Here is a 14,301-nt window from a genome sequence, read left to right as displayed (position 1 = left end):
AGCAAAGTATTTTTCATTAAATTTCTATGCTTCAATTTGAATGTGTGCACTGCACAACAAATCTTGCTGTTGGTGAAGGACAATCAGGTTTGACTTATGATATAGAGGAAAAATAGAGAAGCATTTCAGGAGACCTCATATTGAAAAGGGGAAGTGCTTATTTTCCTATTCTACAAAAAGTTTATTAGATCCACTCTAGTAAGAGCATCTGATTTCATCCAATTGGGACACCTACCCTTTGATTCCTCATCTTTTATCAGGTCCCTAGAGATAGTTCAGGTTTGTGATGATTTACGGATGTCTGCAGCTTTGTAATTGTTGTGCAGCAATTTTCTCTCAGATAAAACATCCCTCTCTGTAGAGAAGCTTTGTAAAATATTGGTTCTAAAGCAGGTGAACCATTCCATCACCCAGGGAATTTGCTAAATTCAAGAAGTAAACAACTCAGAAATTTCAGGAAGCCCCTGAAAACAAGATGCAGTACATTCCTTCATGCTCCGCCTTCCTTCTGGTCATGTAAGCAGTAAGAACTGGTCAGAAACACAGCTCAGGCCAGCTCAGCTGCCTAGAATATGCAAAGCAGCTACAATGCCCAGAAAGACACTCTTCAGCTTGTTGAGCTCTCTTCAGGTTGTGCTGTGTGCTCCAGAGTTCCATCTTTTATGAGCTCTCACCCAAGCCCTGGTGGACTTTTGGGGACTTAGCTGCCTTTTATTAATTTCTCCTCTTGTAAACAGCCCCTTCCCCATATTCTTATAAAGACCTCAACTGTAAATCATCTGTTTTTCAAGTTGGATACTGGCGGTATCTTTTCTTTTGTGTGCCATCCTCAGCTACCTAGGTGGTGTGGTTAGACATTTGTTCCGGACTCCCAGTGGCTACTGCCACACAGGAGTAGTGAGTGAGAACATTATTTATGAAGTGTTAGCAAATGGGCAAAATCAGGGACAATGTATTCAGCAATACAAATGACAGCAGAAGGGTTAGCTGCAATCCACAAGGAAGGTCTGTTATTGGCTATGGCAGGCACGAATTGATGATGGGAGGAAGTGGGAAGTGTGTAGACAGAGTGGGCCTATACTTCAGCCAAATAGGAAACATTCAGGATAACTTCAACTTGAATTAAAATGTCTATTGTTGAGCTTTGTAAAAGAGACTGACAGTGTGGGATAGGCATTCCATTTGGAGTGGGAGATTATTGTTGCAGGAAAAGTTAAAAATGAGCCTGGCACAAATTATTGTCTTATCCATGTCTGGCCTAGAAAGAGTATCATGTGACATAATACTGAGATGTTGTTCTTAAGTTATTCTGTTGCATAATATCCAATTAAACAAGCGATTGTGATATCCTTGTATTTCTAATTTATAAAAGTTCTTACTAATCAGTAAATTCTCATCACTTACTACAATAACTTATATTGTTGCTAAATGAGTCTGATGTCCTGCTAAATTTCCAAAACAGTAAATTTATATTTTTTTTTTACCAATACTGATTGGATGCAGTTATACACTACTCATTTAATATTCTGGATTGTGCATATTTTCTATGAGCAAATTTTCTGCATTGTATACTAGCTTGACCAAAAATTAAACATAGAGCAGCTAATCAAACTCAATCCTCCTTATAAGTACTTAGAATTTGTAGTGCAATTATTGCCAGTCAATACATTGTCAGGTTATTATACATATGATTTAGATGGCTTTATGAGTGTGGAAATGTGCATTATCTTTATTTACAACTATAGACATTAGAATATGAGTGCAGTTGAACTTTATATGGATGACTATAATTTTGTAGGAATAATTCAAAGAAAAATTGATGTATGAGGAATATCAAAATACTGAAAGTTAGAAAGGCTTTAACAATTAGTTAAATGTTTTGCTGAGAGATAATTACTATTGGATTTTCATTCTACATAGACTGCTAGATAGTGAGATTTTATGTCATTTTATCTGTGTCATGATTGCATAATTTAAATACTGTTTGTGAATAGCAAAGTTCAAAATTGGTATTATCAATTGTGCAAAACATCATTTAAGAAGAAAGCTACCCTTCAATGATAGGTTGCCTTGATACCTTTGGATTGACGTAGTCCTATTGACATTCCCGGAAATTAGTTGAAATTCCTGTGTCTTCAGGATGAGTAATGAAGATGTTTAAAAGGCTTTCACGTGATTTTCCATTTTCTAGAGTTAAACTCTCCTTGGTGTCATTTGTTACACTTTTCTCGATACCCCCTTTTATTGACTACTGAACTTACATTGAATGGTTCTGTGTAAAAGTCTTCACACACAGAATATATCTCTGTGCTAGGTTTTTCCTCTTTGCGTTCTTTTTGTAGGAAATAAATTTCTAGAATTGTATTCATCTTACCTCTTTTCTTGTTTCACTGTTAGCTCCAAAAGAGCTATATTCTTTTATTGTCTTATCACATATAAACTAAGTTACACTTAAGAAAAATCATATCTACCAAGTGCAATGTCTTGTGTATAGCAGGGAAAACCTAGGTCAATACTCTAACAGCTTTGTTGCTATCGTAGCTGGTATGTGTCTTTAATTTTGTTTTTATTACTTGATAAATGTTCCTCAAAGTTAGATCCTCAAACTATAGTCCTCTTGGGAGATGGATCATTTAGAAACTAGAGTATAGTGGAAAATTGTCAAATACTGGAGGCCTGCTCTAAAGCAGTTGTTCTCAACTTTCCTAATGCTGTGAACTTTTCATACACTTTCTCATGATGTGGTGACCCCAATCATACATTATTTCATTGCTATGCATAGCTGTATTTTTGCTATTGTTATGAATAATAATTATAAATAGGTGTTTCCTTGATGAGGTGACTTTAGAACACAAATAAAATGTGATTAGTAGAGGAACTAGGAAATAAAGAATTTTAAAAAAAATCATCAAATATCTCATATGATGTCACCCTTAGAAGAATGCAGTTTACATCATATTGCTTCTCAATTGGATTGTTATAATAATTAGTAAAGCTTTGAAGTATACTCCTTATTCAGCCTGCAGTTTGACTGTGTTACCCTGGAGTCACAGGGAATAAGAAGAAAACCCGATAAGTCCTGAAAGTGATAATTATCATCAAATTGTTACATTCCAAAGCTCTTCACTGCAGAGGAGAAAAATACTTTCAGCAGGGGATGGACACTTTCTCTGGGTTGATGGCTTTGGGGCTAGGTCAAAATTAGAGAGTGAAGAGGTATGTTGCTGTTGTTGTTGTTATGGATGATGATGGTGGTGGTTGTGGTGGTGGTGGTGGTGGTGGTGGTGTGTGTGTGTGTGTGTGTGTGTATGTGTGTGTGTGTGTGTGTTTGTTTTCTGGGTATGTTATAAGGAATAAATCTAATGTAATTCTTTCACACCCAAACACATGAATATAAGAGGTCAGAAGTTTGTGCCAAGCACTGGCTTGAAAATATGAAATGAAATTATGTTTTATGAGGCAGCATATTAATCAGGTAAAAGTTGCTTTTAATAACCAGCAACAAGAGTAATGCAGCAGGGTGCATTTTCTCAACATAAAACAATTTTCCCAGTAGTTTTCACAAAACCAAGTAGTTATTTTCTTAAACTTAGTTCTGATATCTGACAGATAATCTGAACTGAATAAAATTGATGACATAAATTTATGTCTGGTAACGGTTTCATGTTAAACTGCAACTTTAAACCATATGCAAAGCAACTAGCTTAGGCATTTTCTTGCATGTGTAGCCTTACTTCTATAGAGGAAATTGGTGAAGTCCTTAGCATTTACTTCCAGGCAGCACAACTGTAGTGAAGAGGAAGCCAAGCCATTTTATGGAATACAAATTAGAAAGTTTCAATAGGTTTTCTGTGAAATCACAGATAACATGCTTTCTAAAACTCATCCTTTCCACATGAAAGGAACTATTTCCAAAGCTCTAATTATTACAGCTCATATAACCATGACCCAGGAAGCCCATTTTCTCACATTCTACTTCCCTATGTACTAAGGAGAAGGCTTGTTGTTTGTTTTGTTTTGTTTTGTTTTGTTTTGTTTTGTTTGTTTTTGTATAGCAGCAAGAAGGTGATTTTTCCATTGTGCATATTCTGCTTGAAGCTGTGACTTTCAGCTAAGACATAAGTAATTGTGGAATGGATCCACAAGTATAATACATAAAAATTAAGGAATCAGGAGAGAGATTTCAATCATATACATAAAAATTGGATTTAAATATATTAGCTAGAATATGTTTCCTTTGAACATTAATTCTAGGACAGAAACTTATCTTTTTTCTCTTTATTTCCTTTCTCTTCAATCTTTTTAATAACGTGATTCACATGTAATAATAACCTTACTCAATAAATGACTACCTCCACATAGCATTGTTAAATAAAAGCAGCAAAACTATCTAACTTAGTTGATGTTAGGAAGGATGAATAAAGCCTTCTTTCACTGTAAGTAAAGAGCAGGGGTCAGGTACATGTTTGAGGAATAATAGGAGAGATATTCTTCAGAAAGAAATCCCAACAAAGACTGGGGCCAAGTGGTAAAGATGACTTGTGGAAGGCTCATGACCTAGAAAGCCAATGTAGTTTCTCTCCTCTTCTACTGGAGTCTATGTTCTGTTGATATACCCAAAGTCCCAGAGGTGAATATCGATGTAGACAAATACCACAAAGTGTTTGGGAATAGTGTAAGACTCTTCTAGGGCAGTTTGCTCTTCTCACACCTGCTAAAGTATTTCAATTTGGACCTTTGTCCACATCTTTCTATTTCTGGACTCTCATTCCCACACTCAGTCTGGTCCCTCTGTGATTTCATCATTTATATATTTCCTTTTATACCTGTTATCAGTTATTTTTCAACTCACCACAAAGCAAAACACTGGAGAGTATATATGTTTTACAATTTATAGACTGGCATCTAGGACTAAGAGGTTGGTAAGACACTGACCTCCTCCCACAGTTGAGTTTCAGCTGAAGAGTCCCTGGCATTAGGCCAGCATCTGTTCTTCCTTCAGTGAGAGTTTTCAGTGTGCAATAATAGCAAGAACCTCAGAGTAATGAAATGACGTAGGGTATGCTTCTGAGGCCTTTTGCTACTTGGTCAGATTATCAAGACTTGGAGTTCCTTGTATTTACTCAGATTCTAGAATTTGAGTCATTATTCCTGGAAGCTATGCTATATGTCTTTGAGAATATTTTTTTTCTATTATTTACTAATGATGAATCCTAGATAGAAAGCCCAGACCAGTGTGTTTTGAACTTTATGCAAAGGTTTATGGCATGTACTGTTATGAAGTTAGGACTCTGCTAGTAGTCAAAGAAGAAACACAAAAACTAGCTATCTATCAGTCATCAGTGCAGAGTTTGAGAGATAATGATGTGGATTAAAATTTATCCAGAGGTATAAAAAAATGATGAGAGATATAAGACTTTATTCCTGGCATCCAGAAGCCTAAATCCTAATTATCTTATTTAGCAATTCATCTTTACTTAGATCTCATATTTTAATACTTATGAATTACGGATATATTCAAATTGGTGGATTCCAAATTGAGAAAAGGAATTACCTCTTGCCTGAATCTTGTCTGTTCCAGAGACATTAAAAATACCATATACTGGGCAGCTTAAGTCAACAGTAATAAAGGTTCAGACTTCCTGAAGTCTGGGACAAGCAAAACAGCTTCTGATGAACCTCCCTCTTTTGCTTGGTTCTAGAATGCTATCTCACTATCTTTTCATCACTTATAAAAGAAGAGAAAAACTCTTCTCAGCCATTCACTCTCCAATTTACTGAGGATTTGAATAGCTAAATGCAAGTTCTGTGGGGCACACCAACATCCCAACGTAATACCCTGTCTATGCCCTTTTTTTTATTTTTAATATTCAGTATGCATGTAGACTCCAAGTATGACATTGATATGAGAGCAGAAAATGGTGTAGCACACTATTGTTAATAATCCCTACTTCAAATGCCAAGCTACCTTTGAACCCCTATATATTCTCTTAATGTCTCTTTGGAGGAGTTTTTCATCTGCAGAACTATTATTATGTCCATTTGAAACTATTATTTTAGGAGTATGATACATGGTACATATATCAAGACAGATATCTTTTTTTATTGGTTCATTTATTTATTTACATCTCAAATGTAATCCCCCTTCCCAATTTCCCCAAACCCCCACTCCCCACCCCCCAATTCTCTATGAGGGTGCTCTCCCACCTGCCTCCTCACTCCTGCCTCAGAACCCTAGCATTCCATTACACTGAGTCATCGAGCCTCCACTGGACCAACAGATATTTGATCTATTAAAAACAGTTACTGTGATACCAAGAACTACATGGTTTTTACCAGTGAGGAATAACTCAAAACCTAAATGATTTCTTAGAATTATAACACAACAAATGATCATGACAAAATAAAGCTTCAAAAACATCTAGTTAGACTACGTTTAGCACAAACCCTGTATTTCTTCAAATAGCTATAAATAACATGTTACCAGCACACCCTGCATTGGCCTGAGTTTGTTGTTTTATATTGTATCTTGTGGCAATGGCTAATTATCATAAGTTGTCTAATAAATGTGATGGATCGTCCAATTACCTCTTCATCAGCATCAGTTTTTGAGGATGCTACCTATTGAAACCGTTGGTGGTTTATGACCTCCATGTTGCATATCTGGCTAATTGCTCCTTGGACAATAATTATTAAGTTTCCTGTGCCTCATTCAGTCATTTTGTTTGACAAATTACGACACCTCAGAGTTTCCCAATTCATTTGGCTTCACAACTATGAGTCACCTGGGATTACTAAAGGTCTGCTGTAGAAGGTAAGCATCACAAGAACCTTGGAGGAAATTACAGATCTCTCTATTCTGTAGGTTTTCCATTGACCGCCACACTGACCTGGAAAGACAGTTCAACATCAATGCAGATGATGGGAAGATAACACTGGCAACTCCACTGGACAGAGAACTAAGTGTTTGGCACAACATCACCATCATTGCTACTGAGATCAGTAAGTGTCTGGCCTTGTTTCTTCCTTGTGTGTATGCATTCATTTGGTACCCATTGAACACAGAATAAATGGTCTTCTCTGTCTAGATAGTTTGTCATTGAGATTTATTTCATGTTTTCACAATAAGCCTTTGAAGGGGTCATCTCAACACAAATCAATTTGCACTGTAGTAAATTATCAAATGTAATTAATATATGTTTGAAGGAAACATTTACATATTTGAATAGTTTTGTATTTTTAATTATAGAACCATTAAGATTTCTTTATTGAAATTCAACATGATGTTTTCTGAAAAATATGTGTAAAATCTACTCCTTTATATGGAATCAATTTGTAGTATTACTAAAATAACACCTCTGTCTTTGATAATGTAGGGTGTTTTATACTTAATGAAGCTACTACAATAGCTACATGCTAGAAATTCATTTGACACAATCTTTGCAAGCTTGCAGTTTTCTTCACTAACTTTTTTATTTAAAAAAAAAAAAAATGAAGCGGGGGAGGAAGTAAAGTCCCCAGCAACCATGTTCAAAGCCAGTTATAGCAGCATATATCTGCAACTTCAGTGCAACGAGCAAAGATAGACAGATCATGAGAGTTTGCTTGACAGTAGGTCTAGCTAAAACAGCTAGATCAAGGCTCAGTAAGTGATCTCATGTCAAAATGTAAGATGGAGAAAGGACTGAGGGAGACACCACAGCATCAGCCTCTAGCCTTTACATGTGTCTTTGTTGGCAAGTGGCCAAGTGGGCACTCTCACACATGCGCAACACACAGAGAGTTGCAAAAAACAAAAGCAATCTTTACATTTTATTTCCAAGCAAAATATACATTTTATAGAATGTATATATGTTCCTATAAAAGGCATGATAAATCCTTCAACCCTGCACAAATTCAAAGGCAATACTGGATTCCAGAAAGACTTGTGGAAAAAAGAATGTGAAAATGAAGATAATATTAATAAACTTGTTCTTAATCTATAGCAAAATAAATTTAAAAGAGGGGACATTAGAGGCATGGGCTCTTATTTATGCATACCACAGAGATGGTGCAGAGGAAAGTCTACTCTTTTTTTAATTAGGTATTTTCCTCATTTACATTTCCAATGTTATCCCAAAACTCCCACATACCCTACCCCCCACTCCCCTACCCACCCATTCCTACTTCTTGGCCCTGGCGTTCCCCTGTACTGAGGCATATAAAGTTTGCAGGGCCAGTGGGCCTCTCTTTCCACTGATGGCCGGCTAGGCCATCTTCTGATACATATGCAGCTAGAGACATGAGCTCTGGGGATAGGGTTGCAGACCCCTTCAGCTCCTTCGGTACTTTCTCTAGCTTCTCCATTGGGGGCTCTGTGATCCATCCAATAGCTGACTGTGAGCATCCACTTCTGTGTTTGCTAGGCCCCGGCATAGTTAATGCCAGTCTTTGTTTTCTGGTGGCATCTGTGAAAACAAGGGAGCAAATAGATACCCAGTTCTGTAATGGGACCTGATATCCTCTTTTGCCATGTCTGAAGATAGCGACAGTGTCCTCATACCCATACAATATATACATAATTAAATATTTAAAAAGTACAGAAAGAAGCATGTCTGAGCTATGAAGAGGATATCCTGATTGGAGACTTGTGAAAACGCTGTATCTGGATGCAGGTGGGGCACAAGTATCATCTTAGCGCTGAGCAGACAGAGGGCGTGAGATCTAAATTACATGTAAACATGGGCTGCCTCATGAAACCCCCTCCCAAGTATCAAATGCACATGAATGAATCTGAAAACAGAAGAACAACATCTGTGTGGGTGAAAGTATATTTAAGCAGAAAGAACATCTGAGTAGGGATGGACCCAGGCCTTGGAAACTGCCCTTTCTGCTTTCAGATATTATTTTCTCCCCTAAGGCCTTAGTTTAGCTGTAGTGTCTTCCTTTGCAACACTAAGGGAACAATAAAACAAAGCACATCATTTGCTGGTCTGGGTTTATTAGAAGTGTTAAGCCCATTCAGAAGTGTACAGACATGAAATGCTTATAATTTATAGTACTGAAGTGCCATTATCACCTTCAGGCTCTGAGATAGAAGGAAAACTATGCCTCATTACATTAGTTTAAGACGATGTAAAGCTTGAAAGAAAAAATTGTTTGGTATAAAGGATATAAGCAGTAGTTACTTTTAAAAGTAATTTTTTTTCATGAATAGAGTGCAATCTATTCAAGTTAACCTTAACCTGTGCTCCAATTTTAATGAGAATGATTCTTCCACTTTAATATTCATCAAGGATGTCCCAATTATAAGCAATCATGTACTTCATGCTAAGGAACAAAAGTAAATGAATTCACCAAACAGGTGTTTAAGAAACATTTCAGGGCAATCTAGAAACAAAAGATTCATTTTCAAGGAATCTCAAAATGGGAAAGACAAAAGAAAACAGATGTTCTGGGCCAATGAGCTATTAACTTCAGGAAGACAAGAGTACCAAACCCCCATCAGGGAAGACGTGGGTCGGTTTCTTACTTCAGGAATCATTGAATCTGTCACTCATAGCACCCATATATTTAGTGTCGGTACTTCAGGGAATAAAGCCACCCAAACCTCTGCCCAGCTTCCCACCACCACCCCCCCAAGCCCTGGAAGCACCTCCTGTGAATCAGTATACCGGGTTGGGTTGATCCATAGAGAGGTAGAGGGGTGAGAAAAACCATGAGTGCCTGCAACACAATCTGTTTTATTTTAGAGAGGAGGAAAAAAAACCTCAAAAGAGATTCACTTGACGAACATAGGATGCTAGTAAAAAAACATTATGTAATAAAAATGAAACATAGCCTTTCCTGTAATAGTTACATAGCTGCTTAGGATTATCATCATTTTTATTATAAGTATAAGAAAATCAAACCATAAAAGAAGATTGACAGAATAATCATTTTTGTAATGTATTTTCATAGTAATGACTTGGATTTCTGTCTGACGAGATCTGTCCAGTTGGTTTCACAGCGAGGAAAAGCACAGGGTATTTCTTCCTTCAAATGAACTCAGCTTCGCTGTGAACTTTAGAAGATTTGAAGTTTACAAACACAGGCATGTGTAAATCTGTTGAAATCAGATTCACTCTGTCTCTTTGTCTGTCTGTCTTTCTCTGTCTCTCTGCCTGTCTGTCTTTGTCTAGCTCTGTGTCTCTGTCACTCTTTCTGCCTCTCTGTTTCTCTCTCTGTCTCTCTGTCTTTGTCTCTGTCTTTGTGTGTGTGTGTGTGTTTTACATGTGTGCATATACACTATGGCTACAGCTACACTGTCTGGCCAGTGCCAGTAAGCTTCCATGAGCCTTCTCTTACAGTGCTGAAGTTAGTTCCAGGTATTTTGAATTTAGATGTCCCTAGGTTATCTAGCAAGCAGTTTACTCTGTGACTAAAATCCCAGACTCTGAATTTAATTTCCCTTAACTTGGTGAGTACAATGACTTTAGTTGGTTCATTTTATCCAAGACAAATCATTCAAATAAAAAAAATTAAATGAAAAACTATAAATCTATTGTCACTTTTAGTTAAAGATTTTGTTTTTGCTTTTCATTCATGTTCTTAATACTTACAAGAGTGAGAATTTAAGATAGATTTTTAAATTTTGCTTTTAAGTAAATTGTTCAGTCAGGAGTAATAAATAGCAAAAAAAAGGAAATGTACTCTTATAACCAGGTGGTAGAGATAATAGGATCATCAGAACTAAAAGAAAAAGTAGAATAACTGAATATATCTAGAGAATTGTTTTGACTCAGTTTGAGTATGTAGTATCTAATGTAAGACTTATTTTGAAAGTCGTAGGCCCTGTCAGGAAAAATATTAAAAATGCACTCATTGTATTTGTCTAATATTAATATTAAAGCTATCCAGGACAACAAACCCCATAGGAGAATGTTCTAGTAATGATAGAGAAATATTCATTTCCCAGAGAACAGTTGTAAATTCCTGTCTGGATGCCCTTCATCAGACAAAAAGACTTAAACAAATGAAATTAAGCTAAGAAGTGGGTTTTAGGGAAGTCCATCTGTTATCTATTTTGTGAATGGAGACGTCAGCCTTTATCCTCCTGTGTCAGATTAACTTAAATGAGGCTGCGATAGCTCTCTGTGTACATTACCAAAGTGTTTCAGTGATTACAGATCGAGCCTGCCTTCCTGATCAATTGGCCCATCTCATGAGACCCATGTGTCTGCAGTTAGATACCCATGTGTTATCAGGAGATGAGGCTGGGGACTAGATCTCTGCCAGCAACCAGCTCATCTCCAGAAACTACACCACATGGCTGGTGTTTATCAGGACAGTAATTACCCACTTGTGTTATAACATGCTGACCAATTTAATAGTGAGATGGAATTATATAAACGTTAGAATGCGTTTCATCCTTAAAGCACCCTTTGAAAGTAAGTACTGCTACAAGGAGAGCCCAGGCAGTGGCACTCAGAGATGGATTGAGTGGGTTGTTCATTATTTCATACAAAGCAAAGGTTGGGTGTGAAAACACGTACAAAGTTGTCAGTTGCAACTGTTTTCCTCCTCCTCTGCTTTCCTGTTCAATTTGAATTCCTGTCATCAATACCTATTTCCTGAAGTGAATGAAGGAACTGGCTTTTATCTGGAGTGAAGAAAGCATGAGAATGCTAAGTGGGGGAAACCTGTGTATATTCATATAAGAAAGTACATTAGGGGCAAGGATATTCCTGAGCATGCTCAGTTAAGATCACCTCAAGAAGGAGAAGACAATAGACATATTTAGGGCCTGCTGACATCATGGTCATCTAACCCATACTGAAGTAGCTAAAATGGCTGACTGTCGGAAAGACGTCCGAAGATTATCTAGCTTGCACCATAAAGACAGTGAAGATGAATGCCTTTGGGTATTCTCAACTTTCTTCTAAACCAGTTAGTAGAATGAATAATGAAAGGACACTTTGAAGGCAATTAATGTATACAATCACACTGTATTTTTATATAAAATGGCCTGATTTGCCTAGCGATAAGACTTTGTGAGAAAGGACATCTGTATATTATCAGAGCAATCTGTCTCACCCTAACATTTATAAAAAGGACAACACAGAGTGTTGAGGATTTTTTTCTCCTTTTTTTAATCGGATATTTTCTTTATTTACATTTCAAATGTTATCCCCTTTTCTCGTTTCCCCTCAAAAAAACACCCTCAACTTATTCCCTTTGCCCTCCCCCTGCTCACCAACCCACCCACTCCTGCTTCTTGGCCCTGGCATTCCCCCACACTGGGGTATAGAGCCTTCACAGGACCAAGAGCCTCTCCTCCCACTGATGTCCAACTAGGCCATCCTCTGCTACATATGCAGCTGGAACCATGAGTCCTACCATGTGTACTCTTTGGTCCATGGTTTAGTCCCTGGGAGCTCTGGGGCTACTGCTTAGGGGAGATCTGTGTTGAGACTTTTTAAACTGGAATTTTAGCTCCAAATTAGAGGTTGGAGAAGAGATCAGAAATCACAGTGTGGTGCACTTGAAGGGGACTATGGTTTGCGGTGAATACCCTAACCCTATTAACTTTAAAAGGTTGTTTATAACAAACTAATAAGAAACTGGAGTGGCAGCTCCCAGTAAAGAACACTTATTGCTCTTGCAGAAGACTCATGATTGGTTTTCATCACCCATTTGGCAACTCAGAACCATCTAAAATTCCCATTGCAGCAAAACCCAATGTCATCTCCTGATCTCCTCCATCACCAGGAATCCATGGGATGGAAACTGTGAGAGAAGCATCTATTTTCAATAAATATAAGTAAGAAATATAACAAGTATAAATATGAAGTGTAAATTTAATGGAATTTGAAACTTACTAATATTTCAATAAATTTCCCAATTAAATGAAAAAGCACTCATAGAAATGAAAATAAAAATCAGTAGTTGTTAAAATCAACAATTAAATAAATGAAAAGAATAGAAAAGTCCATCCCTTGCAATGCCTACCTGTCACTAAATTAGATCCAGAGCGAAGAAATTTCAGCAGCCATTTTTCCCAGGGTCTCATCCTTCATTCAATTTCCAAAATAAGGTGACTATTTGCATTGATAAGTACAAATGAAGGGAACAGAGGAAGGTGGTGTTTTATGTTTGTTCTTTTTGTTGGGGAGGGGGGGAGATTGTTCACCCACTTTGTGAGTTTTCATTAAACACTGATCTGAAATTTGAGGCAAAACGTGGAGATGAAATTATGAGCTTTAAACACAGGGATAGGAGAGATGCAGAACGTTTGAGGACTTTTCAATGCTTAGAATAGTCTGGGCAGGATTCTTCCAGATGCACTGAACAGCAATTCCAAAGACTGTGTTCTGCACAAGACTCGATGGTGTAGCCTGGAAAGTGACAAAACTTAGAACTCTGGACCTGGGTGCTGGCAATTGTCATTTACAGAAAGCACACTACTGGTGGTTACCTGAAAGTATTCAAAGCAAGAAGCATATAATTGCCCATTAAATTAATTTCTTTGTATTAGTAATAATGCATTGCTCTGGCCCACCACAGTAAACAGCACACAGTACTGCAAATGAAGCTTTTCACTAATGATGGCTGAATCTCCAAGGGAAAATGCTAGCTTGATAGCACTTAAGGAATGATTCTTCTTGGCTTAATGCCCAGTTGCTAGAGTAATTGCTTCATCCAACAGTTGTTGCGTCCAACTTAAGATGCTAAAAGTGTGTATGTTATTGTTATTATTATTAATTATTATTATTAGTAGTAATAGTAGTAGTGGTGGTGGTGGTGGTAGTAGTAGTAGTAATAGTAGTAGTTTTATTTTGAACCATTCATGGAGAAGTTCTAGAGTTAATAGGACTTAAAGTATTGGGTATGTTTTAGTCTTATAACTCTCAGCACAATATTTCTTCATTTTACTCTCAATTTTCTCATCTGAGAAGTGGGAATCATAACTACTCTTTCAGTCTTAGAGATAGGCAAAATTGAGTTTGAAGTGATAGTACTAGAGCTCTGAGTGAAAAGTATATCAATACATTTTGGAAAATGTTAAATTCTTCTTATATTTTATAGTTAATCCACTTCCTAAAGTTTGATTTATTTCTGAATTTAAGATTAGTACTGACTTATGTTATCTGCTCTCCATTTCTTCTCCTTCCTCATAACGAAACAAAAAGAAAACAACAGCAAAAACTTAGGAATGGATCAAAGCCTGCTTGTTACTGATAGGTGTAGAGTTTTGTGAAGGACACATTTCTTCACTAACCTCCTGTATCTCAGGTCCTTGGTCCAGGCATGGTAGATTGACCAGTTATTTAAGAGCATGGC

General features: G+C 37.0%; 1 protein-coding gene across 8 annotated transcripts in view; it reads left to right on the top strand.

Moving 5' to 3' along the window:
- Cdh8 (cadherin 8) overlaps positions 1 to 14,301 on the top strand; it is a 393,196-nt gene that overhangs the window by 239,399 nt on the left and 139,496 nt on the right. For all 8 annotated transcript variants that reach the window (NR_133570.1, NM_001285914.1, NM_001285913.1 and 5 more), the window contains one exon: positions 6,866 to 7,002. Coding sequence is in view for 7 of the 8 variants with exons in the window: in NM_001285914.1 (NP_001272843.1) it covers positions 6,866 to 7,002 (137 nt within the window). In the remaining variant the exon portion in view is untranslated. The remainder of the gene's footprint in view (positions 1 to 6,865; positions 7,003 to 14,301) is intronic.

The sequence above is a fragment of the Mus musculus genome, chromosome 8 (genome assembly GCF_000001635.26).
Source record: "Mus musculus strain C57BL/6J chromosome 8, GRCm38.p6 C57BL/6J".
Lineage (NCBI taxonomy): Eukaryota > Metazoa > Chordata > Mammalia > Rodentia > Muridae > Mus > Mus musculus.
Note: the sequence above shows the minus strand (reverse complement) of the source record. Positions and strands in the feature narration are given on the sequence as shown.